Source organism: Eleginops maclovinus, chromosome 18 (genome assembly GCF_036324505.1).
Source record: "Eleginops maclovinus isolate JMC-PN-2008 ecotype Puerto Natales chromosome 18, JC_Emac_rtc_rv5, whole genome shotgun sequence".
In the NCBI taxonomy this organism is placed as follows: Eukaryota; Metazoa; Chordata; class Actinopteri; order Perciformes; family Eleginopidae; genus Eleginops; species Eleginops maclovinus.
Window position 1 is genome coordinate 16,550,093 of NC_086366.1, and position 26,262 is coordinate 16,576,354.

Genomic DNA, 26,262 nt, shown 5'->3' on the forward strand with positions numbered 1-26,262 from the left:
ATTTGGATCTTAAAGTTTACTCAAGCAATTCAAACAAGCTCAGGAGATGTTTTACTGTGACTGTAAACCATTTTTGTTGTATCTAATTATAACTATAAATGTTGCTTGACCAGGACATGTCATCTAATGCAGCAATAATGACATATTTATAAAGAAACATTTGGTTTTACATGAGATTCTTGGCTTCTTAGTGTGTTTATTGTACAACAAACAAAGACACACATAAAGAATATGTTTCCTCACACACATTTCAATCCAGATAAGTAATATTGTGTATTTAATCTGTACAATTATAGAAATCTTGGTCTGGATTTTCTCTGGTACAGCAGTGCAGGTATTCGTCCCTATTTAGGTGGGCCTCCGAATGTGTCAACCTGATTCTTATCAATTGGGAATCCCACTTTATCTTTGCTTCCAAATTCTCCTCTCTGCATGATAGGAGCTCCAGGATTTGGGTTGTTAATGACACCCATGAAAATTGGCACTTCTGTCAGATTATCTATAAGTGCAAAGAAGAAAGGTTGGCTGAGGTGGAAAACTGGGTTTGATGCTCGTGAGATCACCACCGTTGTGGCTGCAGCTGCCTCTGCACCCTCTTCATTTATCTCCAAGCTGGATTTATGCGTCACACTTGAAACCAGCAGGGGGCCGTCTGCCATTCCGGCCAAGTTGGGACTGGAAAACATGTCTCCAAGGCCTAAGACAGATCAGAGAAAACATGACCAATTAAAAAATGTATTTGATACATAAGAGTTTGTTTTTGTGTGCTGAATATCATCACTTAAACAGAGACCATAAGTGAAGTCTTACCCAATTTGGTAAAAACATCTTTTAGGTCTTGAGCATACTCCAGTTTGAATTTGGGGACTCTAACTTGAACAGCCCTTGACTTGGGCAGGCGATTATACAGGTCTGAGATATTCAGTTTTGAAATAAGTGAAGACACATTCAACTGCCCGGACATGGGCATCACCACGAGCAAACTCATTGACTTCCGGAATGGGAAACTCGCCACCTGCACCAGAAGATACAATTGTGTTGTAGAAAAACTTGGTCATAAATTCATCTTTATTTCCACATAAGACTGAAGCAAGTGTTATTGATTAAAGTGTACTTTACCTGAGCCTCCAATTCATTATCAATAAATAAACTCAAGGGATGTTTGGCATCTTCCATCACTTCAACATCAACCATGTGCTTATTGTCAAGGTAAAACACACCTCTGGATGTAAAGCGTGGGTCAAATCGAGCCATCCACTCTCCTGTGAGGAACATGGGTCTTAAATATAGTGAGCAGTATAACACAAACTAAAGTAGCTCAAGGAAAACTTGCAATCACAAGAGATTCAAATTGTTGTTTCCACTTGTATTGTGGGAAATGAGTATTCTCAGCATCCATGATTTAAGAAAAGTTTATGATGATGAAAGTTTACCTTTGAAATGGACAGCATTTATTAACATGAGGAGCAGGTTGGGTGGCAACGCGGACAGGAAGTCAGTCATCTTTCCATTTGTTGCATTCTCTACCCAATCATTTACCTGGTCCAGGCTCTCCAACACTGCTGGCTCCGAGGCATATAACCGCTGGGATTCATGGACAAATTCTTGCTTTGGCTCAAACCCTAAAACACATAACACACACTTTCTCAGGCTGTATGTCTCTTCAATCGTCTCTAAAGGGTCATCATTAATATATTACAAGTAAAATACTAAGAAAAGGAACATTCTGCAAGTGTAATCTCAATTTTTAATATGGTATTTCTAGAAAGTAACCTTGGCGCAGGAAGATACGTGTGGCTATTTGCAGGTCACTGTCTCTGAGATATGCCAAGACATTATGGAGAGACTGGTGGTAGCAGGGGAGAGTGTGTTCATGGAGATGGTGCATCAGCAGTTCCTCTGTCTCATTTACTGCACCTGCAAAGAAGAGGTGCAATAATTGGATGAGAAAATAATCCCCAGAGGGATATAAACCTGGGCAAGTTGCTGACACAATTCATCAAATGTTGTAATTGCTTATATGTAGAGAACAAGCTTTTGGGAACAATGTATCATGTAAAAGCTGCAGCAAGACATGCCTACCTAAAGCCAGTTGGGAGAGCGCTAATGATATGCTCAAAGGAGATATGATGACATTTGGCTGCTCTGGCGTTGTCTCCAGGTTCTGTAGCAGCTGCACACCCAGTTTCTGCATGGCTGCGGCAATGGCCTCCTTGGACTCTGGGCTTCGACCAATAGACAGGCAATTTTCTTCTTCTTGCTCTGATGAGCCCCCGTTAGAAATACTAGGTATGGTTGTTGCAATTACATGCCCTTCTGTGCTATTTGCTGTTCTTGGTTGGGGTGTAGTTTCATTTTCTACCGTCTAAATGCAGCAGTAGAAGAAAATGTTAGGTTCATTGAGGCTGTGAATGTAAATGACTGCTGTGACACTACAAGCACAATGGGAGAAAAAAAAAATGATCCTAACTGATGAGCGTCTTACCTCTATGGGGTGGCTTGGCATTAAAGGAATGAGAGGCACCAGAGGGATTGAGTCATTTTCTGCTACCTCGGCTTTCTGATGAAAAAAATATATATACTATAAGACAACAGTGTATACATGCTTTGTATAATCATCATTGATTATAACCATGAAATTGATTGAGGAGTTATTTCAGTGCTTTACAGTGACTCCGTGGCTGCAGAGACAGATCAACAGGAGTGTCAGATGAAGGTCCATGTCCTTACTATGTAACTGTGAAAGAGAGACATAATGTCAACAACCATACCGCTTGTGCTCAAAAGTATTCACCTTTTGTTCATTGGTTCTTTGTTGTATTGTTTGTGGGTCTAAAACATTTTCGCTCTACTTAGTGGATCTTTCGCATGGACAATTAGACCCTGCACTGAGATTTCCACACAGAACGGGAAAATATGTGTGTTTTCACCAATTATCAAGGCTGTTCAAACCACATCACACTTCTATCATATGAAAACAATTTGTTTTATTCTACGTACTTTGAGGAATAGAAGCTCCTCTTGTCAGGCCAGATACACCTTTGAGTATCATTGCATTATGGTGTCTACAAAAATGACAAAATCTCAAAAATAAAATAAAAATGCAAAAGGTAAAAAGTATTGTTTTAATGCTTTTGAACTCCAGTCACACAACTCCCCCTTCGTAAGTGTATTTGCTTTAATTTGTTTCAGTGGGTTCTACTCTGCCTTTTTTGTAGATTTAAACCTAAAATAGTATATATTCAGAAAGAATGGCTTGTTCCTCTTTTTATCCAGAGTGCACAGTACTTTAAATAAATGCTTTCTTCCTTTAACAAGGAGTAACTATCATCCTCAATGTACAACTGACAATATATATTTTAAGAACATTTTTAAAATCATATTATCTGATGTATCACCACAGCCCTCTCTGTAGAGCTTGCACAGACATGGAAAACCCATGAATGTCTGAGGAGTATTTGCTATGTTCCACCAAGTCTTGAAATGTACAACAGAATCCCAATGTTTTTTTTCAAATAAATGCGGTCTTACCTTAAATTAGAAATAAAACTTCCAGCCTTGTCCAAAAAAGGAGCGACTAAGTGAGTGCGAATGGCAGAATTCCTGAGAGAAAAAGATTGGCACTTGCTCAGCAAACAGTTAAACATCAACTTACATTGATTGGGGCCTCATATAAGCCACTACTTGTTTGTAAATGTAGCTACTGAGACTCATCCAGGGTTAAATATTGAAGACTGAGGTGCTTAGCTAATTTGCATGGCAATGGGCAGGTGATAATGTCATGACACAACTACATTTTGGCGGATATCGTGAGGGATTATTTGCGAAAGTGTGGATAATCCAACCCTGCGTGGGCAAAAAAACATGGCTTGCTGACACAAAAGTTACTCATTTGATAATACAGGCACATTTGGGTATTTTTTAAAATGTATAGAAAAGATGTGATCGCATTGGGAAGACTGGGGTTATAATAACTTGATAGGTGAAGATCTAAATGAAAGCAAAATGGAATGAAACGTTTTTTCTCTGAATTTCGTCTAAAGTGATATCTTTTAGATCACATGACAGCCCTCTGCAAACAGAAAAGGGGACTTTGTCCAATATGAGCACTACAGTGACACAGCCAGGATCGGTAAGCAAGGCTGGGAGTGATGACGAATCCAGGTGAATCACACAAAACTGGAACACAAACAAAAAACATGGGAGGAATTTTTTTTTATTAATCCAGTTAATAAATAAGCGTTTCAAGGACTTTTCTCAAAATGTTCAAAGTGGTTGTGGAACAATTGTAACCAATCAATGTGCAACTACAAATGTTCTTTTCAAAACAAAGTTTATCGTTTTAGGATTGTTGAGCTTTCACTCCAGGTTTACAAAAAACGTCTCAAATAGTGTAGTACATTTTTACTACGCAAATAATTAGAAAAGTAGGCAAGGTTGTATTACAGCATGACAGAAATATAAGAAGAGTGCTTTGAATGTTGAATCCTAATGAGCGTGTAAGTTTTGTGTTCTGTGAAAATTGGACATTATCAGAAAACAAAAATTGACTATTTTAATTTGCATTAAACGATAATGAGCAAGAGAAACCACTTTTTTTTAAATTGATTTCTACCTTTAAAAAATATATATATAGTCATATGCAATTATATAAACTTTAATACAAAACTGTTGATCTTGGCATTGACTGTTCCTATGTTAGCATTTGTATTTAGAAATTAGAAAGTGTTGAGTCCAACAACCCATTTCAGTGGCCCCTGCTCTGATACACCCCCGGTGTAATGTTGCTACAGTTTCGGACTGCTAAATCAAAAAACCCTAAAAAAGGTTTAAAAAATCCCAAAGCAACTTCAAGTAATTTATTAGTGGATAAAAACATTCATTCTTTAAAATCTGAGTGAGAATCAAAATGTTACAATTCAGGCCATACTTGTGCAGTAGAGGAAAGGCTGTGCATCAGTAAATGACTTTAGCATGTGACGTCAATTGAAGTGCCCCCACTCTGAGAAGATGCACCTTAACTGTCATATAAAACAGAGTGTGACTTTTATTGTTCATAATGTATACACAAATTACTCTGAAACAACTCTTATGAAACACTGAACAATGCTAACACAAACAAATGATTTGATCTACAAATACTGCATAGTTTAATCAGTGCATTTGGAAACAGGTTTTCTAACATCGAGGGAAATGAAAGTTGAGGTCAATGTTTTTTTGGTGTTGTTATGCTTCTATTTGGAAAGTGTAAACACTACGTAAGAACCATGTTTGGTTCCACCTTCCTGAGCACGTTTTTTAATTCATTCTTTTGATCAAAATAACTGACCTTATCAAAAGAATAAATTACTTATCAAGATAAGAATTACCCATTATATCCTATCCTTAAGCTTTTTTTTTTATTATTATTTTGTTTTAATACCATGGGATTAACTGTACATGATGAATGTTAAATGCGTAGCACACATTTCTTGCTCCTCAAATTCTGTGCCAACAGCCAGACTGGCAGGATTCGGTAGACATGAAGCTCATACAATTTCTTTACTTGTGCTGCTCCATCTTAAAAGCAATTTAGAGAAAAATCCCTACTGGATTCAATTGACATTAAGAACAGGAGAGGTGACAGAGGAAGCCAAGACACCTGGTGTCTAGGGGAATAAGACACTTTTAAAGTCAGCGGTAAGAGTTTTTAGTTTAACTAGGATTGATTTTCCCTAAGCTAGTAGCCGTATGGCCCCGTTCTCAGAGCCCAGCAGCAGGAGCCTCTTGGTGGGCAGGATGGCCAGGCTGGTCAGAGTGCCGCGGAAGTTCTCTGTGCTAAGCTTTGTGCTGCTAACAGGGCTCAAGGAGATATCTGCCATGGAGTACACCCCGATCTTGTTAGCAACTGTTCCGGTCACAATCTCTGAGCCGTACAGGTCAAAGGCGTGAATGGGGTCTGACTGAGACTTATAGTGGCGGAGAGGCTTGTGCTCCAGATCTTTCCACACAGCAAGTGTGTAGTCAGTGGAGGAGCTGATGACCAAGTTTCCGTCTGAAGCCTGAAAAGTAAACACAAGAGACAGGAAGTGACCAACTGTCCATGCCACATCACAGAAAACACTGCCAGTTTTCAAGCATCCCTTTTTTGAAAATATTTTTCATTAAATAAAAAAATGGAACAAATATAGGATAGCTTTTCAAGTAGAAAACCTTGAAACAGAAACGTGTGGCACAAATATTAAGAAATAATAACCAGACAACAGCCTACATATATCAACTTCTTTCTCAAATGGCTGCCGACTGACTGCCACTCTAAAGCTTACATTTAAAGATTATCAATCAAATTGAACGCACTCTCAACTTAAGGTCCTAAGGTTAAGGGTACAGGAACACTACTATATGCAAATGATTTTTAGATTTTCTAATTAAAATCAATACAGCATAATCTATTGGTTAATCATTTCTCAGAAAGATAGCTTCTTGGCTGATACAAATTGAGAGGGAAGTCTGAGTAATATGAATGTGCCAATGAGAACCACTGTGGTCTTTCTAATGAGTAACCTGTGTCCATATTTGCCTAAACTTGTGCTTTTAAAACTAGAGATACAATCCTTGACCTAATGTGGGGTTAAATAAAGTTTGCTCTCTGTTGACAGCAGACCTTCTGGGTACAACTTTCACCATCTCTGCAGCACTTATCGCTCCACCACTACTTTTGGGTAATGTCAAAATAGAAGTCCCTTTTCTGACCTTCTTGAATATTTATCATCCAACAGTGCAGCCCTACCTTTGGGCCTGAGAATGCAACGTGGTCAAATACGGGAACATAATCTTATAACTATTTTCTGGCAGTCTTTTAGAGCAGCATTGATATGAAGCATAAACTCAGGTTTTTACAGACCATAGGGTACTAATTTATGACACAGTTAATTACACACATTCCAATACAGGCTGAATGTACATCAAATAACAGGAGTCCTTTTCCTGAAAATTGCAAACCCATTGCGTTTGATAAAATATTTGTTCTTCAGTTGTTTAACGGGGAGGCAATGTGGGTGCTTCGGAAACCATCAGTATTACCTGTCTTAAACCAAGCACTCAACTTGAGTAAATACATTCTTTACCCCACCAGCAGGTGGAGGTCAGATATTGGATGTGGGTAACAAAGAAAAAAACAGATCAAACAAGTGACAAGTGATGAACTGGACTACCTACATTGCGTGGGCTGTGATTTTCACAGTGGTAGCCATCCAGTAGCCCAATTGTGAAATACTACTCTCAGGTTCTGGGGGTTGCACCAAAGCCTAGAAATCTGCTAAATGGAGACGATATAAAAACTCTGACTCTACATTGTAGTTGCTATAAGTGTTTTCTGTGAAATGAACAGCACATCATCAGAATGATATGTTCTTCCTTATATTTACGATATAAAATTAATCTTAGCTGGTCGACAGTGATTTTAACTGATGATTTACAACACATCTATTACATCTAACTTATGTACCTTATGTTCCTCAAAATAATATTTTTTGAATCCTTAAATAAAAAGTATTATCTTGTAATACACTTAAGCACTGCTCCCTACAGGTTTGTCTCTGTGGTTGCATCGCTTCCAGTCAAAATCTTACCGAGTACCTTTGGCCGCTTGTCGACCCTCCTCTCTCTCACTTATTGTTTTTTTATTCTTCTGTCTGCTATTTAAATAAAGACAAACCCCTACTCAGTTATACAGATATAAGGTTAAGAAAACAAACACAAGCCCATGATTTAAGTATACCTTCATTTGGAGGATGTCTCCCTCGTGAGCCGGCCAGCCTTTCAGAATAAGTCCAGTGCGTGCATCCAGCAGAACAATGAATCCAGATGAGAAACCTGCAGCCACAGTGCGCCCTGAGGGGCTCACTGCCAGGTAGCGGATGAGCCCAGCGCCCACACTGTTGTATGCCAGACGAAATTCATGCTGGGGACAGAGGAAGATTTGTCACTGTCAACTCTGAAATAACTCTATAGTGCAGAATTGTAAAAAAGAGTAATGGCTGCTAATTGATTTATGTTCTATGGCAGAGTGAGCTTGCTAACTGAAATTGATACCTGAAATCCAGGTTTGCGAGGATCGATGAAGCGGAGAATCGAATCTGCGCTGCCAAACACAACACTGCAGTGTGGAGCTGGCATGGTGGTGACAGCTGTAATGGGATTCTTCCCATCCACGGCTTCATATGAGCGAATCTGCTTGCCTAAGGACAACAAGAGAGTCCATTTACATAAACAGCGCATCTATTTCATTCCCCCATTAAGAGTCTCATCTCCTATAACTAATGCAATATCTCTCTTACCTGTGTACTGATCCCACAGGTGCACAGTCCCATCGCAGCTGACGATCTCCTGTGAAGCCTCAAGCTGTCCAACATAAAAGATTGACTTTCGATGGTCGTTATATGTATGCCTGGGTTCCACTTCCTGTGTTCCATCCCCATGGTTATAGAGAGGCCAAAGCTTCACAGTCTTGTCTTTGCTTCCAGAGAGAAAGAAGTCCTCCCCTGCCAGAGGTGCCAAACACTTAATGGTGCCGGAGTGACCCAGGAAGCTTTGCAGACGGATCTGGTGAAAGTGAAAATGTGGATCCTGCTGGTTGAGGCCGATCTCATACTGCCAGTAGGCCAGCCAGTTGCCCTGCAGAGAGCGGCCACTGCGAGGGAGTTCCTGCTTCAGGGCGCTGTCCTCTGGGGTGGGTCCTGTCACCCAGGAGGAGGAGAACGCTGCTGTGCCAACAGAGGGAGTGGTAAATGTGGATGCGGCGGTAATAATGGGGGTGATATGGCTAGATCGTCCCCAAGAGTTGGCTAAACTGAGGTTCGAAGTAGCATCATAACTAGTTTCCCGCGACACTTGGATCCGGTTTCCTACCAGGTGACTCCCGAAAGTGCCTGACTCAGGGAGGGAGTCTCCCAGCAAGCTGGAGCTGGTAGAAGGAGCAGGGAACGGGTTGCAACCCACACGTCCGCCAAGACCAGAGGAGACACCCATGGAGGATGAAGGCAGCTCTGACCTTGAGCCTGCTGTTGGGTATGTCTCTGCACTCCCCTGACGCAAACTTTGATGGTAGGACTGGGCCAACTGCCAGACCAGCTCGTGGTTGGGAACCAGTTTCCGAATTGCCATGTCACCTACAGAAAACAATGCATCACTGCAGTGAGTGTGTGAACATATATTAGATTTCAGTAAAACTGTACTGCGTTCCTCCTACCTATGAGGCAGTAGAAGGGGATGTAAGAGGCATGGGCCATCTCAGGGTTGAACACAGACTGTAGCTCCTCCAACACCCCCAACTCATACGTCACATTCGACTCTTCAGGTGTGCAGACATCGACAACCACGACATCTCCCACAACTCTGCGAGGGGCGCTGTCCAGCTTCATTAAAGTGAGACAATTAACATAATCTCTGTTTTACTGTTACATTTTCTAAAGGCATGGGTTCTCTCTCTCTCGCTCTCCCTCCCTCTCTCTCTCTCTCTCTCCCTCTCTCTCCCAGATCTGCTTGTTGAAAGCATTCTCGAAATAAACTCAACATCACAATTCTCAGCCTTAATGTCTGTGTGTGTGTGTGTGTGTGTGTGTGTGTGTGTGTGTGTGTGTGTGTATATACCTGGGGCTGCAGAGAATGCAGCAGAGAGAAAACGGCAAAAAACCGACGCAGGGTGTCAGCCATATGCTGCTGTACCATCTCCCTCCCGATGCGGAGACAGATGAGAGCCATCAGGCCGAGTGTCTTGAGACAGACAGCAGTGCGTGTCTGGACCCCGCTGGGGAACCTGGGTACAGCAGAATGGATAAAACCAAGCAGAGGATGGATGACAGATGTATTGTAGAGTGTTTTTCGATTATACTCCATAGCAACATAAAAATGTCATTACTGCTCATTGAGTTCAAAAATATTGATTCAATAAAAATGTCAAATCAACATTCCAGAAAGATTCTACGATCGGTCATGTTTGCATGATTGGTCACTATCATAACTCAACATAGATCTAAACTGTTTGTGGTTGTATGTGCGTTATTTACCCCATGCGGGGGGTGGTGAGCAGGTCCAGTAGGGGCAGAAGCACATCCTGGTTGATCTTCATGAGCATGTCCATTAGAGTTGTATCAGAGAGAAATACGATGATCTTCTGTGTAAGTGCAACAGCTCCAAGCAGACTTGCCTCCTTACGCGTGTTAAGACGCTGCGAAGAAGGAGGAGAGACCTGGAAACATTTGTGAAATCAAAGAAGATTTCTTCAATTCTATTGCACAAATTGTTAGTTATTTTGCCACAAAAATGTTATTTAGCTTTGTGTGTTTGATTGAAAATGTTTTGTAAGGCCTTACCAGATATCCTATATAAGGCAGGTACTGGTAAGTGAGTACAGGCTCTCCATAGAGTTGGGCTATGTAGATCAGGCAGTCCAACACAGGCCCAGCTGTCTGGTCACCAACAACAGGTTTCTTCTCATAAACACTTCCCATTCCCACACCCTCCACACTGCTCTCCTCAGATGCAACGGCCACAAACTGGTGCTTTTCAATCCCTACAGGCAGGGCACATGAGAACAGACATGGTGAAGCAGCAGCTCATGACACTAGTTAAAAATACAAGACAGCCTGGACATGTCAATTACGTAATAAGGCAAATAAACGTTATATTATATTTTTACGCACCAATGTAACAATTTGTGAGCAATCGCAGCAAATTTCTGGCTACATATCGCGACGTCACTGTTGGTCCTAGCTTAGCTGACAGCCACCGGACCGTTTTGCAGACGGTATCTGCGTGTGAAGACATGAAAAAAATCATTAGACATTATCATTTAATAAACACATCCCTTCCATGTAGCTAAACCATTCACTCACCAAGAAGAATCTTTTGCTCTTTCTCCCCAGACTCATCTGATTGATCATGGTCATCCTCCTCTTGCTCTCCCAAAATGCCTTTCTCAGTCTCTTCCAGCTCCATTCCATTCACAAACTCAGCCTCCAGAGTGGCAACTGTAGCTCCCGAAGCTTCGGTGAAACCAGAAAGGGTGAGCTCCATGTTGTCAACATTAGAGTCTTCTCTCCCCTCATTTGTCTCAGTCACCTCCTCCTCCTCCAGCTCGCCGCCCTCCTCTCCCTCGCTTGCTTGTTTCAAGTCCTGGCTGCTGTCGGCTGATTTGAGACTGGCTCTATCCCGCATTGAGTCTCCATCACCCAGGGAGAGCTCACTTGTGCTGCTTTTGTCACTTAGCTTCCCAACACTTAGAGACTCCTGGTCTTGATCCTTGGCTGCAGAGTTCTGGCTCTGCTGTTTCCCGGCAGCTGCTCCACTGTTGACATAGAACCCATTCTGAAAGTCCTCTGCCTCAGAGAGAAACACTTGGTCATTGAGACTAATGCCAGAGGAGTAATCAACCATCCCCGTCTCTCCCCCCACCCCTACTCCTCCACTGGCACTACTGCTACCTCCCATATTGCCGCTAACCGTCCCAGAAGGTGGCCGCACTTCTCCACACTGAAACTCCTCTTCCTCTTCCTCTCCCAGATTACATTGAACACCCCTCAACCCTTTGCAAGATTCCTCACCAGAGCCTGAGATGGAGCTTTCAAAGCCAGTGATGACCTGCAGCACATGGGGAAGTACGCTGGACAGAAAGGCCTGCAGACCGAGCCTCACGATCAGCTGCAGAATGAAGCAGTCAGTGTAGAGATAGAAGCGTCCTCGGAGGCAGTGAGGGTTTTCATAAACGTTGATCAGTGGCTTCAGTAAGTACTTATTTGCATTTCTGGGACCCAGAACTCCAGAGATGGGCTCGAAAAGGTACCAGGCTGCATAGACAGCAGTGGACTCCTCAAGCATGAGCGCAAGAATGAAGGGCAAGAGAATCTCAAGACCCTCCCCTGTGATGTTTCCCCGCAACAGTGTCTCAAGCTGCTGCCACAGGTGAAAGACAACATCTCTTCCTTGAAGACTACAAGTAGTCTCCATCTTGGAGTGGTAGGAAAAGATAAATCCATGAAGTGCTTCAAAATAGGAAGGGAAAGGAAAGGGCGTGATGATTGGGTTCAGAAACTGGCAGGGGCTTGGGGGAGGGAGACCATCGCAGATGGGTTCATATTTGAAAAGGAGTGGACTTGGGCAAACCGGTACATTGCTATTTGCTATACCAGAGTGCTTCTCTATAAGAAGCAGTGTCTCAAGAGCGTTGTGCAAAGACAGTGGCACATCACGGAGGCTGGCAGAGCAGAGCTTCATGACAGCTTGGAAACGCTGTCTCAGGGGAGTGCCTGGTTTCAGTCCTCTCAGTTTAGAGGAGTAGAATATCTCAGCGATGAGGACACCAAGGGCCTGCATGTCTCTTTGGTAGAGCTGTGTGTGAGCGAGTAGAGATTCAAGTATGACACCGTCTCTCATGCAGTCAGAAGACCCTGGAGGATGCCAGACTTCAGCATGCAGACTCTTCACCAGGAAATTGTTCAGCTTCTCCAGCTCTTCCAAAGGCTGCAATGGGTTAAAGCCTTCAGGGAGGACAATCTTGATTTCTTCTACATTGGCAGTCAAACTCCCCTCCCCATGTTTTTTGTTTGTTGACCCACCTCTTTGTAACATGGCAGTACGTAAACCAGGGCCTAAGCCTGTGAAATCACCAGGGAATGAACTTGGGGACTGAGAACCAATGAGTGCTGCATGCTCTCCTACCATCTTTCCTCCTGCCGTACTGACGCTTGGCATTGGCACAGCGCTGGACACAGAACTGGATGAGCCGGCAGACGCTAATGAGTCCAGAGCTTCCATACCTTGTTCGAGCTCTTCATCTCTGTCTACCATGGTCCAGCTACTGGACTCACAACCTGTGGACTCTGGCACCATTCCATCCACAGTATCAGCCACTGTGCTGACTTGAGGGATGTGTAGAGAAGGCACGTTAAGAGCAGCAAGGCCAAGGAGAGGGGGTTCGGCTGGGGCGTACTGGGAGGGAGATAAGCGTGGCGGGTGGGGCTGGTCAAACAGCTGAACCACACCATAGGTAGTCAGGTTGGTGTGGTGGTCAACAAGGTGCAGGCACACATTCTTGGCTTTGACAGCTTCTTTACCAGACAGTTTATAGCCAAATGTGAGATCTATCCAGTGATGCAAATACTGGGACACCTCTCTGCTCTCCAGAAGGCGCCGATGGACCTCTATAAACTCTTCGCATGACTTGCACCAGGAAGGCACATCCAGATCTGGCATGTCGGGGTGGATTGAGCGGAAAATGGAGGGATCTGTGTAGAACTCTGGAATGCACTCATCGGGGGTCCAGCTCTGCATGCGCTCCATACTGGCTGGGTATTCATTGGGCTCCCACTGCGATCTAACATGGCTGCACAACACTGACTTGGGTGTCTGTCGGGCTTTGTAGACATAGTACGTAATGTCTGAGAGCACATCAGATATGTGATGAGGTACATGGAGATGGTCAGACTGTCCAGCACCGCCAGCACCTAAAGAGCCACAGAGGTCTCCGCCAACTCCACTTCCACCAACCCCACCACCCGATGCAGCAGCCAAAGCCTCTTTGGTCATCTCATACGTGAAGTCCAGCTGCTTATCCCCTTTGTTGAGCCTGAACTTTGACCTCCTGAGGTCTCGGAATTTTCCAAATGGCACAGTGAAATCAATCACCCAAGGCAGCACTGGGTGATAGTTGGGGTCACCTTCTCGTCTTCCTGCTAACCTGTTTAGTTCCATCAAGTAGCGGAAGTTACTGACTCGTCCATGGACCCAGTCCAAAACCAACTTCTTAAGCTCATCAAAGCAGTCTTCGCAAAACGTTTTGTTCTCTTGGCTCACACAGACATTGTTCCTTGGCAGGGCACTTTTTGGCACTTGCCTGCCAGTCACAGCGCTGTTTGCATCCCATTCAGTCCCAAGTTCCTCATAATGAGCCAAGTTGAGCTTGAGACGACTGCAGAGCTGCTCATCTACAGCAATGTCCTGCAGGGAGAGTTCTCCACAAGACAGACCTGCTGCATGACATCCCTGCAGGGCTTTTAGTAACTGATAGAGAATGAACAACACTTTGGCATGGCTGTTAGCGAGCTTGGCTGGGCTGAAGGAGACAATGTCATGGAGTGTATACTGAGTATAAGGTAGGATTACATAGAGCATCTCAGCCGTCTCCAGCAGACACTCAGCAGGCAGAACATTTGGACACAGATGGTCTGTCTGGGACTTGGAGAAGAAAGATGAACTGGATGGCAGACAGTTTTCTTTCTCCTTCTCTCTGGCTGGAGAAAGTGATGGTGACACTCTGTCAGATGAGATGAATGTGGAATTGAAGAGCCTCTGCAGAGCATGACGCACTGAATCTACAGCTGCAACATGCATCTGTTCACTGGCTCCGGCATATGCTTGCACACGTTTGTAATGAGCATCACGCCACAGATTTCTGTAAAAGGGAGAAAGACAAAAAGGAAAATCATTGTTATCTGATTTATTTTTTCACTACTATCTGTTTTCACATGTTCAAGCTAAAAAATATGTATATAATAAAGTAAAAGGGAGTGTATACTCATACATCTTAAATAAATGGTTTATTAATAAAAGCATTAAGCAGCATTTTTGTACAATAGTGTACCAAGTAACCTGTTTTTAAAATGGTTGCATATCCACATTTTAAAGGCTAGAATAACAGAATACCAGAATTTGTATCACCAACCTGACATTATGTTGTGACACACATTGCATGGTTTTGACATAGGAATCCTGTGACATGAATTCCATTTGTTGATGGCACGGGTCTCTGGCCAATCGGTAGCTGAGCTTGCTTTTCCTCAGACCCTGAATGCACACTCGGGTCCAGCCAGTTGGCAATTTCGCCTGGGAACACTGAAGATAGGTGCGAATTTCTGCCTCACTGATGCAGTCAAAGCGAGCACATCGCATGATCCTCCTCTCCCTCAGGCCCATCACCCAGCGCATCGGTACAAGAGCTGTGAGCTCCCTGGGACGGGGACCAGGGCCTTGCTGCCTCCGGTCAACCCCCAGTTCTTTTTCAACTGCACGCATCAGCCAATCCATGGTGAGTGCTTGTTAAGGGTCACGGAATATCCTGCTGCGTATGCTTTGCTGTCTCCCACAAGGACCACTTTCAGACATTCATGGAGGAAGAAATCAAAGTCAGCAAGGGCAGACCTAATCTACTCTTCCACCTGCAGATATTATTAGAAAGCACAAATGGACAATTAGATAAGGTTATAACGCATATTTCGCAGTACTTTACGATGAGAAATGTTGTTGTTTTCGACAGAGGAGAAAATTAGGTTGTTGCAATGAAGGAGATATGTTTGAGTGAATGCATATGAATAACTTGTACTTCTCAAAGTTCCTGAAGTTTGAGCTCAGCACTGCTCACATGACTACCACTTCCTGCTTCCGAAGTTCCGCCAAATCATCACAAGTCTCCAGATGGGATTTATGGTCTACATTTTCCAAAAATAAACTATTATTCGCGGGCCAATTGAATGTTGCTACTAGTCCCTTTACCTACGAAAAATGCCAATAACGGCAATAGGTTAAGTCAGAAGTTTGAATGGATGTACTATAACGTTAGCTACGCTGCTAGCTGTCTGACAGATAACATCAACAATAAATACAGCCCAATTTAAAGCGAGACCCTAAATATTATAAGCTTCATACCACAGATGGCTATGCTAATAATGACAGCCTCTTTTACGTTGTTTATTGTCTCAGAGAGATTTGAGCTTTAATAAGTTTTAGAAACACGATTGAGAAACTTGCGTCAACCTAGCGCTTACAGTTAGCTTAACAAAGTGGCTAACAACCAACACCTCATTCAAACAATCAAAACAACCTTTGAAAATTCACTAACATAATTGACACACAGCTAAACAAGAGCAGCTTTAATGGTTAAATGTTACTACACGGTAATTTCGGAAGAACAGCTCTCACTGTTTAATATTTAGCTCACCTCTCACCACTTGTAGCAGTTGACAGATGGCTAGCGTTAAGCTAACGTTGCATCTCCAGTTTCAAACATGTTGAGTTTGTGCAACAGTAACTTTATAAAACGAGGACATACAGCGGGGCGTCATTTAGTTCCTTCATTTTTCTGATGTTCAGCTAAGCGTGACAGCGGAAAGACGACAGTCAGTCAGCCGATGATGTTTTTGTTCAGAGCTAGTTGGAGCCATGTTTAAGAAGAGACACCTCACGTGACACAACACCAGCCCCATCTCATGTGATCACTGTTGCTGACGTTTCTTCTTCCTTTAAGTAGAAAGAGAGTTTGGATCCTCTATGATACGTTACTGCCATCTCCTGGAGTGAGTTGACTCCTGTAGTGTTGGATTTACTGTATCTGATGTTATCCACAAAACATCCTCTGCTCCCAATCATTTAATTTCATTATCTTTGTTATTTGTTTCCTACTAAGTAGCACATGTTCTACTGTTTGGTACCAAAACCTGACAATGTGGACGGGATGGATGCTTCTGTTTAATGTGAAGAATGCCATTCCTACAGTATAGCCTCTATTTCCTCTCATGTTTCTGTCAATACCCACGTTTAATTCAATGTAAACGTCATTCCTTATCTCCCCACTAGTTCAAACACAAGAAATATTTTGGGGTTTTACTTGATAGTAGAGTAGACATTAAGCCTACTGATGTTGGTTGTTGACAATTAACAACCAGCCAACAGTGGAAAAGAGAGATATTTTTGGGTGATTTCATTTCATTTTATTATACAATAATAGTAACTTTCCCGTCATAAACCACTAGATTACCCGTTTGAACAAGTCTCAAATGTATACTTTGTTTATGATACCTAACTGGGATGTAGTGGAAGTCATCTCCACAAGGTGGCAATATATCTGTCATTTCACGGACAATACTCCAGCAGTCTTGTTCAGAAATATATCCTTTGTTAATTTCCTCTGATCTTCTTTTTTGTTTTAATCTCTCCAATTTGCCTCAATCTTTTTCAATTTCCCTAAAATTCTACTACCCCTACTGTTTTGACACAACGTGACATAACTAATGGCTGTTGGCCAACTGTGTGTGACAGATTAGTAATTGAATGTATTTGTTTCTTTGGGGTTTTTTTCAGAAAGGAGTATCATATTTAATACACAGTACATTGCGCAAACATTCTATACACGAAATGTATTGTTGGTATTTTTCATCCAGATAGTTAGATATTATGTTGGATTTAAAGGATTACATGTTGCAGTTGTGCACTTTACTGTGTATAAATGTGACTTAATAAATATAAACCTAAACATGTCAATGTGCACTTCTCAGTTTGCAATGATCTACTATTGTGAAAGGTCAGCATGGACTTTCTGGATTATAACACATTTTGGATGTCTTCACAATGGGTAAAAATTGTGTCCAGGCATGAATGTTGAAAACCCACACTGGGGTGTAAGCTCTCAATTACAGGGACACAAATTAAAAGCTTCACTTATCAGAGCATACCGCCATTGCAGCATAATTACTGTCAGCACTTTTACAGAAAAGATACAGCCAAAAAACATGACATTACTTGGCTCAGCATTTTAGCTTCTCTTAGTTCTGCATTCAGTGCTGCCAGCCATGTTTTACGTCTCAAAGCGCCGATGATTTGGTGTTGGTTTGAAGAATTCCCCTAAAATGGCATAGACTTAGATGCACAGAAGGTTGACACAATTAAATATACTCTGCATTGTATTTCAGAATATGTCAGTGCATTAAATTACCCCTGCAATACATTTCAGATGTACCACTGTATACAGCATTCAAATAATTAGAAGGCCAACTTGTACATTCACAAGAAGGAAATGCAAATAGTTGCCCAGTTATTGCAGGCAACATTTCAGTGGTTGAGAATGTGTTTAGTGAACAAAAAGTTGCAAGAACGTTTTTTTCTTTTCTTTTTTTAGTAGTAAGAGCTCCGCGCCATCAGTTTACCAATACTGATTTCCTGTCTCCCCTATTCTTTTTCTAAGTTGTGTATCATCTTGCCTACAGTATGGCCAGTATGAATTCAAGGATTCAAGGTTTTAATTATCCTACAGTCATTTAAATCAAATAGCAAAGTATAAAGTGTGTCTTGAAAGGAAAACCAAGCAACACAGACAATAGTTTCATTTTAAGAAAGGTTAGTTGTGTCAATTACACAGGGCAGAAAACCACATTACTGTTTAATTAAAAAAATATTTTTTAATGTCCTTATAAAGAATTTACTGTAATACATTTGAGGAAACCATGCTTTTCCCTGGCATGAGAGGAAATAGAATGGTCATTACCAAACTTTTACCTACTACACACAACACTCTTATTACATTGTTTGTTATAGAACGGGCATACTTGCACATTATGGGTTACGTAAATATTTCTTAAACCATAATGATACACCACAATTAATTCAATCTAGTCTGCAAAAACTCTGATCATTTAGGGAAGTGTTGGTTATTATGCAGTACAAAATATTCCTCCCAATTTCCCATTTGTTTTTATTGTGACACTCACTTTTGCAGTTTAATGACCATTTTACATCTGAAACTAACAAACACACAGTGTTCTGGGAGACACAGACTAGGTGTTGTTTGTTTTGATGAAAAGTAGATAGGCTGAAGTATTCAGGTCAGCAGAAATGCACAGAAGGAAGTGTAATGACTTAATTTAGTGCACAGAATGCAAGCATTTTGAAATGACAGCTACTTAGTTGCAACACATTTTTAAGGTGGGTGCTCTTGGCTCTCAGGCAACGACATGCTGCTGCTTAAAGAGAAGACATTGTGTTCTTATGTCCCAGCAGCATTTAAGTTTTTTAATGTTATTGTAAAGCAATAATACAATTTCACAAGCCTATTTAAACATGACTTAAAAGTGTAAAATAATGTAAAATCTAATTGTTAAATCGAAATATAATTCTCCATTATATAACAATTCACAACCCCATTGCTAGTCCATCCAAATAATAAAGTGATTCAGATAAGAGCCACTTTAGCATATGATTAACCTTCCTGTCGAACTCAGTGAGACACAGTTCCTGACATTCACATCGCACTTCATCACACACCCACCTGACTGACATGGCCACAAGGATTCATCTGATTTCCCTTCTAACCTGTGTGTCCATATGATTTTTGTAGTTGAAGGAACATCTTTTGATGCCAGTTATTGCAATTTGCGACGTTTGCTTATAATTTAGAACACTTTTTCTCAGTCAACTCTGTTGTTTTTCTCCCCCCCCCCTCCCTCCCTCTCTGTCTCCCTCTCCATAGTGATTCGCCTCTCTCTCTCTCGCTCCTTCATATATGGTGAGACTCCCCCTCCTCTTCTCTGCGCCTCAAAAGCTCGGTCCATAGAACGAAAGCCTCCTTTTCTCCGTTTTTCTTCAGGATGGCATTCTTCAAATATCTTCGCTCTGTTAAGAATGAGATTATCCTTTTCTCAACTCCATTTCTTCTTCTTCCACTGCCTTTAGTGATCGGGACATCGGTATGTAAATGCTTTTTTAGAAACTATCGATAAATTAGAATGTAACTTCGACACGCTGATATTAAAAGTGGAGCAATTCTGAAAACTATCGTGGATTAAGTTTCAAATAATTGAATATTGGATGTTGGATCAAATTGTTACTATTTTGCAATATATAGCTCATCATTTATTTAAGTATGCATGATTCAAAAGTTTAATTTGGGAAACATTTTACATGCAGTTCTAAAACATGAATTCACTAGAGCATCGTAGATTTTGCTTTCCCTCAAAAAATGGCTTTTAAAATAAATGAATCTGATATGCATGGTGCTCTCCTGCACCTGTTTGATGCGCACAACATGCGCACTTGGAGAAGATTGCATGAGAGCCGTCCAGTGTTGCCTGAGGCTGCATTGCTCCGAAGTTCTGTTATTTTAACTCCTTGTTGTTAACATGAAGGGTCATGCCCAGCGTGGGAACACAGAGTCAAGGGGCTCAGTCCCGGTTGCTACTGCTACATGTCACATAGAGGCATGCACAAAGACTGTAAGCATGTTTTGATAGACTTCAATAAGCAGTCATGAACAATGGCATAGTGTGAAGGAAGATAACAGAGTATGAGGTCTCTCAACGATAAAAGCCATAGTCTAGGAGTAGTTGCTTTCTTTAACATGCTGAAGACAAATTATGTTTTATAAGCGTCAATACAAGCAACCAAGGTAATTAAATCTCATTTAACTTAAAAAAAAAACATTTGAATGTTTTCACTGCTGCAGCACAATACAACATAACAAATATATATGCCATGTTATAGTAACTAGAAGGATATTTACAGAGCTCAAAAGTTTGATCTTGGCAAATGTGAAAGGTGACCAGAAAAAACAATAGAACAGCACACATGCTTATCTCTACCCTTTGAACCACCATAACATCCCATTAAAAATGATGTAATACTAATTGATCTCATAAGCTGTTTTAACACCTTATAAGGTGTTTGCTTATTTACAAGTATGTTCTTATATGTTTTTGCAGGAAGCAGAATGTGCCTTTGTGATAATCCTGATGGCAGTTTACTGGTGCACAGAGGTCCTACCACTGGCAATCACTGCTCTTCTCCCAGCCATCCTTTTCCCTTTGTTTGGCATCATGCAATCCAAAGATGTAAGTAAAATAACTGCAACACTGTGTGGAATTTACCCAGGAGGGATGCATTTGTGTTCACACACACCTGACTCTGTGTGATCCAGGTGTGTATGCAGTACCTGAAAGACACAAACCTGTTGTTTGTGGGGGGACTGATGGTTGCTGTAGCCGTGGAGCACTGGAATCTGCACAAGCGCATTGCCCTGAGGGTGCTGCTCTTTGTTGGTGTGCGTCCAGCACTGTGAGTGACTTAAACAGGAGATTATGTTTAGCTTTTTATCTTTAACATCAACACATCCATAGTTTATCCAACCATGTTTTCAAACAGCTGATATAGTTAAGGAAATATATTTCAAGTAGTTTATTGCCACCATAAAAGTCTCTCTTTGTCCCTTTTTATTGTTGAACCTTGTAAAACATTCAGGGTCTTTCTGTTCAATCAAAGGCCACTTACATGTTTTTTATGTTATCTTTCTGGCAGTTTGATGTTGGGCTTCATGGGTGTCACAGCCTTCCTGTCCATGTGGATCAGTAACACAGCTACCACAGCCATGATGGTGCCTATTGTGCAAGCAGTGCTGCAGCAGCTCAATAACAGTGAGGCAGAGATACCTCAGATCCTCAGCTCAGAGGAGCCGGAGCAGACATCAGAGACTGACAGCAAACAGGCTCCACAGACAGAGAAACAGAGCGAGGGACAAGGTGAGACATGGTTATCTCCAATTCGAATGTTTTGTTTGGCATAAGAAAAGGTACCAAAAGCTTTTTATGCTTATAAAACTATGTTTCTAGCAGTCTTTTCTTTCCCTGCTCTCTGTTTTAAGCACCATTGGTGGTGACTTTCTTGGATGCCGCAGTAGAGGATGCCATGCGTAAGGATGCAGAGGAAAAGCTCAAAATGTGTAAAGGGATGACCTTGTGTGTTTGTTACGCTGCCAGCATTGGAGGTACTGCCACGCTGACTGGAACCGGTCCCAATCTGGTGCTCAAGGGCCAGATGAACCAGTGAGTGTTTACTCAAAGCTGTGGTTAGTAATGCTGCATTACTTTTAATGTTTTTTTCCCAATACAATTATACACTTACTTTTTTTGTTTTCCTTAGACTCTTCCCTGAAAATGGAGATGTGATTAACTTTGCCTCTTGGTTCGGCTTTGCCTTCCCTAACATGATCCTCATGCTCACACTGGCCTGGCTTTGGCTGCAGTTTGTCTTTATGGGATTCAAGTGAGTTTGATGATGGTTAAAGCCTAATTACAGTGACAGAGACTTGACTCAACATCAAAAAACTTTTACCTTATCAGTTGTGTGATTAAGTGTAAAAGTGACACAATGGTTTTTCCCCGTCTGATCACTCCAGCTTTAAGAAGACGTGGGGTTGTGGGGCTGTGAAGACAGAAAAGGACATTGCTGCTTATAATGTGATCCGTGAGGAGCACCGTCGGCTGGGGCCCATGTCTTTTGGAGAGATAAGTGTCCTGGGTCTCTTCACACTGCTGGTGGTGCTGTGGTTCACAAGAGAGCCAGGCTTTGTCAAGGGCTGGGCGACAGATATCTTCAACTCCAAAGCAGAGTGTGTAAACAAAAATATAGTTCATTTTCACATACACATGAATCTAGTATAGGACTTGTAAATGAGTGTTTTGAGGACACGTTTATATATCAGTTTGTTCATTCTATTCTCACTTCACTTCTCAGGTATGTGACAGATGCCACAGTGGCAATCTTCATTGCCATCCTTCTTTTTGTTTTGCCATCAAAACCCCCAAGTTTCTGTTCGAGGAGGACTCAAAGTTTTGACACAGGTGAGCCATTGTTTTGGAAAAATATATAGTATCTAGTTATATATCATAGTTATGCGTGTAAATAGCTAGACTATTGTACAATGATTCAATACTGACACTGAATTTATTGGATCTGTAGCACACCATCAAAATACTGGCCGGACTCCTCCTCTGCTCACCTGGAAAGTTGTTCAAAAGAAGTTACCATGGGGCATTGTACTTCTTCTAGGTGGAGGTTTTGCTCTTGCCAAGGGCAGTGAAGTAAGTGGCAGTGACAGTCAAAATGTTCATGGAGAATTGGGCATGGATCTTACACACAATATGACAAGAATAACACTATCTCTTGAAAGGGAAGTCAATAAATGTATTTACATTCTGTAATTACCTTTCTATATATATTTTTTTATTTTTGGGGGTCACGTCCCCTCTTAATTCAAATGGCTTTCTATAGGCAATGGATTCAAAGAATATGATGGATCAGCGTGTAATACAGTGAAACGGTTTAATATGAATCAGCCTCATTATTAACTCTCCCAATAACTTATCAGAGCTATTTTAAGCTTTAGCTATGCCAACAGAACATTTTCTACTACTGCTTGGCCAAATGTTCCCTCAACGTGTTGCTTCAAAAGATACTTTATATGATCACACATCTGAATGAAAGTATAAATACGCAAAACAAATGTTGGCTGTATAGATAACTACTGTTTTTTATTCCTGAAAAGAGTCTGACATTATTTTGTTGATATATAAAGGAATCTGGACTTTCAAAGTGGATGGGTGATCAAATGACTCCCCTACAACACATCCCTCCCTGGGCAATTGCTATCATCTTGTGCCTGCTGATTGCTACCTTCACAGAGTGCACCAGTAATGTTGCCACTGCAACGCTCTTCCTACCTGTCTTAGCCTCAATGGTAAGTTGTGAGTGACGGAAAGTAAAACAAAAACAAAAAACGATTGTGTTAGTTTGCAGTGTCAGTACTGGTTTCCCCAATTGGAGTGAAGCATTGAGACTACTCACGGTGGGAGCCGGCCTATTTTCACTTGTGTGGTTACCCATCTAGTTGGTCATTCAAGCAGGATGTGTTTGGTCCCCTTTCCCCGGGCCCCTCCTCCCATTAATAACTTGCCAAACAACCCAATTCAGCCCATTGCCTTGTTATGCTGCACGAAGAATGACATTACTGTGCCTGCCAGTCGAGCAATTGAGAGATGCCAAAGCCAGCACCAAGCTTGGCCATTCATATATATGTATTCAATTGAGTGCACAAGGGTGTCCAAGCCTTGTGTGAAGTTAGACATTTAAAGAAAACATAGTGAAACAAATGATCTGATCAGTTACAAGAGAGGAGGTGACATTTTGTGGCTGTCATGGCTTGTGGTATGTCACCTCATGTGTCATCCTGTCAAGTGAATTTTTTATTATTTAAATCTGACAAGACAAAACATTGCCATCATGGTGACCTGATATATAGCCTATAGTTTAAAAAACACTAACTATAAACTTCCCCTTTGTTTATTTTGAGAACCAGAAATTACTGTGCACTTGTAAGCTACTGTGCTGTGGCATATGTAATTCTGTAGCAAATTCCACAGAGTAATGTTTTCTTCATTTTTGTAGTCTGCCATTATCGCTACATCTGTGGAGCGCTTCTATTTTAGATATCATGACTCAGCTAGCTTACACGAATTACATCTTAATTACACCCACCTAATAAGAGTTCTCCCTCCGCACAGAATTGCACACATTTTACTCTGAGTTATGAGTCAGTGATTACGGTTGCAGAAAAATAGCCAGATGGAGGTATTTGTGATGAAAGCTTGGTTCATCCCTTTCTCTGACTCTTACAATTTCTGTGTGATTATTGCAGTCTCAGTCCATTGGAATCAATCCACTGTACGTCATGGTGCCTTGTACACTGAGTGCGTCTTTTGCTTTCATGCTACCTGTTGCCACGCCTCCAAACGCTATAGTCTTCTCTTATGGATACCTCAAGGTTTCTGACATGGTAAGTATGGCAGTGACTTTTTTGTGTTTGTACATTAAATTATATGTTGCACATGCACAGTTGGCACTTTAGGGTCAATGTTACACAGCAAGGACAGCTGAACTCATGTGTTCACTGGCAGTTTTAACCTAACTGTTAAAGGATTAACTTGACATTTAGGGAAATGCACTTCTTTGCATAGTCTTCATTACTATATCCCTAACAGGCAATGTTCCACTATTTAATATGATACATACTAAACTATCATTGCCTCCATCCTATTTTTTCTCATCTCTGTACATTATGTGACACAGATGCAAAAGCAATTTTATGAGCTCAGATTTATTCCAACAGACAATTTCAATGGCACAAACACATTTTAACAGATTGTGATGTTAAATTACACATTTCTGTTTACTTTGCATGCAACCATTTCACTTTCTGTTAAACCACACTTTATACAGATGTTTGACAATGTAAGTAGTGAGGTTTAGATATGCTGGTAACACAATCCTTCTACCTATAGCAAGTCTTGCTGTTTTCCCTGCTTCTAGTCTTCATGCAAAGCTTAAATTAAAAAGCTTCTTACAGTATATGACAGAAATATATGAGAGTGGTTTCAATCAGCTGATCTAACTCCAAGCAAGCAAAAACAATAATTTGCTAAAATGCCTAGCTATTGTTTTAACATTTCAATGTTCTTGTCAATCAGGCCAGGACAGGAATAGTCATGAACATCATTGGCATTCTTTGTATAACATTGGCGATCAACACCTGGGCCAAGGCCATGTTTGACCTGGACACCTTCCCCGCCTGGGCCAATGTCACCATGGTGTGAGTTTGGTTCTGCCACAGAAGATGATCCATGCACAGCCTGCCCTCCCTACACCAGTGCCAGACCAAAACCCCTGGTCAGAGTGATAGCAGAGGAGCACATGGTGGACCGCATGCGTCCAATTGATGTTAGAGTACAACGCCCTCGAGGCTTGTTTTCATTGACACCTGAGTCTTGCTTGTAAAAGAAAGTGTGTTTGAAAATGGTTGGGAATGACTGAAGATTAAGGACATTTTTACGTTTTTTTTATAATGAATTTACACTTAAAAGAAAGACACATTACATTCATGTACCAGTATCACATAAATCCCATAGGGTCAGTGAAATCTAAAATTGAACAGCCAACAAAGGGGCTATTAATAAGGTAAAAGTTAATTAAACTGTTTTAAATAGACATGAAACAATCTCATCTAAAAAGCCACATATAAGATTGTTACTTTGCTGATTTACACATTTTGGAGGTACTTGTAATTTTTTTAGAAGAATAACATTTATGCTGCTTCTGCTTTCAACTTATATTTCAGAGAGAAATATTGTCTTTTTTTATTAAATGTATCTGAAAGCTGTAGTTACTAGTAACTTTTCATATTAAGAAAATATAAAATATTATCATAGATTAATATACATGTATAAAGCACATGCTAAACAAGACACATCATTGAAATTCCTCTGTAGATGTACAGGTCTGCCGGAAAAGGTCAGAGGCTAGAGCTGGCGGCCCAAATGTGGCCTCGACTCTGTCTCCTCCCCTTCAACACTGCTTCTACCTATAAAGGCACTCTCTGCACACAGACAAAAAAAGACACTAAGTAACATATCGCTGCATTGATCTATTGTATATGACAGATGTGTTTTTTTGTTAAAGGCTTGTTCCAGCTTCTGTTGAACTTTTAAATGTGTCATCACTACAATGCAAGAAACCAATACATGCCTTGCACACACACACTGCCTAATTGTACTTTAAACATGCCAATGGGCTGAAATAGAAACATGTATATCATTGTTCTGTGACAAAGTATACAAATAAAAGACATGAGTTTCTATA

At 41.3% G+C, this 26,262-nt stretch overlaps 3 protein-coding genes across 5 annotated transcripts; 1 reads left to right on the top strand and 2 right to left on the bottom strand.

Annotated features, from left to right (window-relative positions):
* Positions 1-176: 176 nt before the first annotated feature.
* Positions 177-3,759, bottom strand: serpinf2b (serpin peptidase inhibitor, clade F (alpha-2 antiplasmin, pigment epithelium derived factor), member 2b). Of its 2 annotated transcripts, none has more exons than XM_063907503.1 (9): positions 3,532-3,759; positions 2,669-2,737; positions 2,486-2,560; positions 2,083-2,365; positions 1,774-1,917; positions 1,434-1,622; positions 1,120-1,262; positions 811-1,015; positions 177-697 (listed from the first exon to the last, which is right to left on the bottom strand). In XM_063907503.1, the coding sequence occupies exons 2-9, from the start codon at positions 2,720-2,722 to the stop codon at positions 345-347; spliced, it is 1,446 nt and encodes a 481-aa protein (XP_063763573.1). In that variant the 5' UTR covers positions 2,723-2,737; positions 3,532-3,759; the 3' UTR covers positions 177-344. The 2 variants fall into 2 exon arrangements, with proteins under 2 accessions (XP_063763573.1, XP_063763574.1); XM_063907504.1 differs by lacking the exon at positions 3,532-3,759 and adding an exon at positions 3,001-3,021.
* A 441-nt stretch (positions 3,760-4,200) lies between these two features.
* wdr81 (WD repeat domain 81) lies at positions 4,201-16,224 on the bottom strand. 2 transcript variants are annotated; one of them, XM_063907067.1, is made up of 12 exons: positions 15,971-16,224; positions 14,699-15,127; positions 10,875-14,428; positions 10,683-10,790; positions 10,353-10,552; positions 10,047-10,228; positions 9,631-9,796; positions 9,230-9,395; positions 8,319-9,149; positions 8,074-8,219; positions 7,760-7,942; positions 4,201-6,041 (listed from the first exon to the last, which is right to left on the bottom strand). In XM_063907067.1, exons 2-12 carry the CDS (start codon positions 15,058-15,060, stop codon positions 5,715-5,717), a joined length of 6,225 nt encoding a protein of 2,074 aa, XP_063763137.1. In that variant the 5' UTR covers positions 15,061-15,127; positions 15,971-16,224; the 3' UTR covers positions 4,201-5,714. The 2 variants fall into 2 exon arrangements, with proteins under 2 accessions (XP_063763137.1, XP_063763136.1); XM_063907066.1 differs by having other exon boundaries at positions 14,699-15,191.
* A 3,094-nt stretch (positions 16,225-19,318) lies between these two features.
* Positions 19,319-26,262, top strand: slc13a5b (solute carrier family 13 member 5b). The gene is made up of 12 exons (XM_063907319.1): positions 19,319-19,487; positions 20,499-20,627; positions 20,714-20,850; positions 21,091-21,311; positions 21,434-21,614; positions 21,712-21,834; positions 21,968-22,180; positions 22,306-22,412; positions 22,531-22,652; positions 23,147-23,308; positions 24,266-24,403; positions 25,095-26,262. Exons 1-12 carry the CDS (start codon positions 19,389-19,391, stop codon positions 25,218-25,220), a joined length of 1,758 nt encoding a protein of 585 aa, XP_063763389.1. The 5' UTR covers positions 19,319-19,388; the 3' UTR covers positions 25,221-26,262.

What these genes read in the sequence shown, in the direction of transcription:
- serpinf2b (XM_063907503.1), bottom strand. Translation starts at nt 2,722, where the DNA reads ATGGACCTTCATCTGACACTCCTGTTGATCTGTCTCTGCAGCCACGGA. An exon ending in ACGTATCTTCCTGCGCCAAG is followed by an intron (nt 1,623 to 1,773) that starts GTTACTTTCTAG and finishes TATGTGTTTTAG; the next exon opens with GGTTTGAGCCAAAGCAAGAA. An exon ending in AGATGTTTTTACCAAATTGG is followed by an intron (nt 698 to 810) that starts GTAAGACTTCAC and finishes GATCTGTCTTAG; the next exon opens with GCCTTGGAGACATGTTTTCC.
- wdr81 (XM_063907067.1), bottom strand. Translation starts at nt 15,060, where the DNA reads ATGGATTGGCTGATGCGTGCAGTTGAAAAAGAACTGGGGGTTGACCGG. An exon ending in AGAGCAAAAGATTCTTCTTG is followed by an intron (nt 10,791 to 10,874) that starts GTGAGTGAATGG and finishes CTTCACACGCAG; the next exon opens with ATACCGTCTGCAAAACGGTC. An exon ending in GCTCACAAATTGTTACATTG is followed by an intron (nt 10,553 to 10,682) that starts GTGCGTAAAAAT and finishes CCCTGCCTGTAG; the next exon opens with GGATTGAAAAGCACCAGTTT.
- slc13a5b (XM_063907319.1), top strand. Translation starts at nt 19,389, where the DNA reads ATGGCATTCTTCAAATATCTTCGCTCTGTTAAGAATGAGATTATCCTT. An exon ending in GAAACAGAGCGAGGGACAAG is followed by an intron (nt 21,312 to 21,433) that starts GTGAGACATGGT and finishes CTCTGTTTTAAG; the next exon opens with CACCATTGGTGGTGACTTTC. An exon ending in CTCAAGGGCCAGATGAACCA is followed by an intron (nt 21,615 to 21,711) that starts GTGAGTGTTTAC and finishes TGTTTTCCTTAG; the next exon opens with ACTCTTCCCTGAAAATGGAG.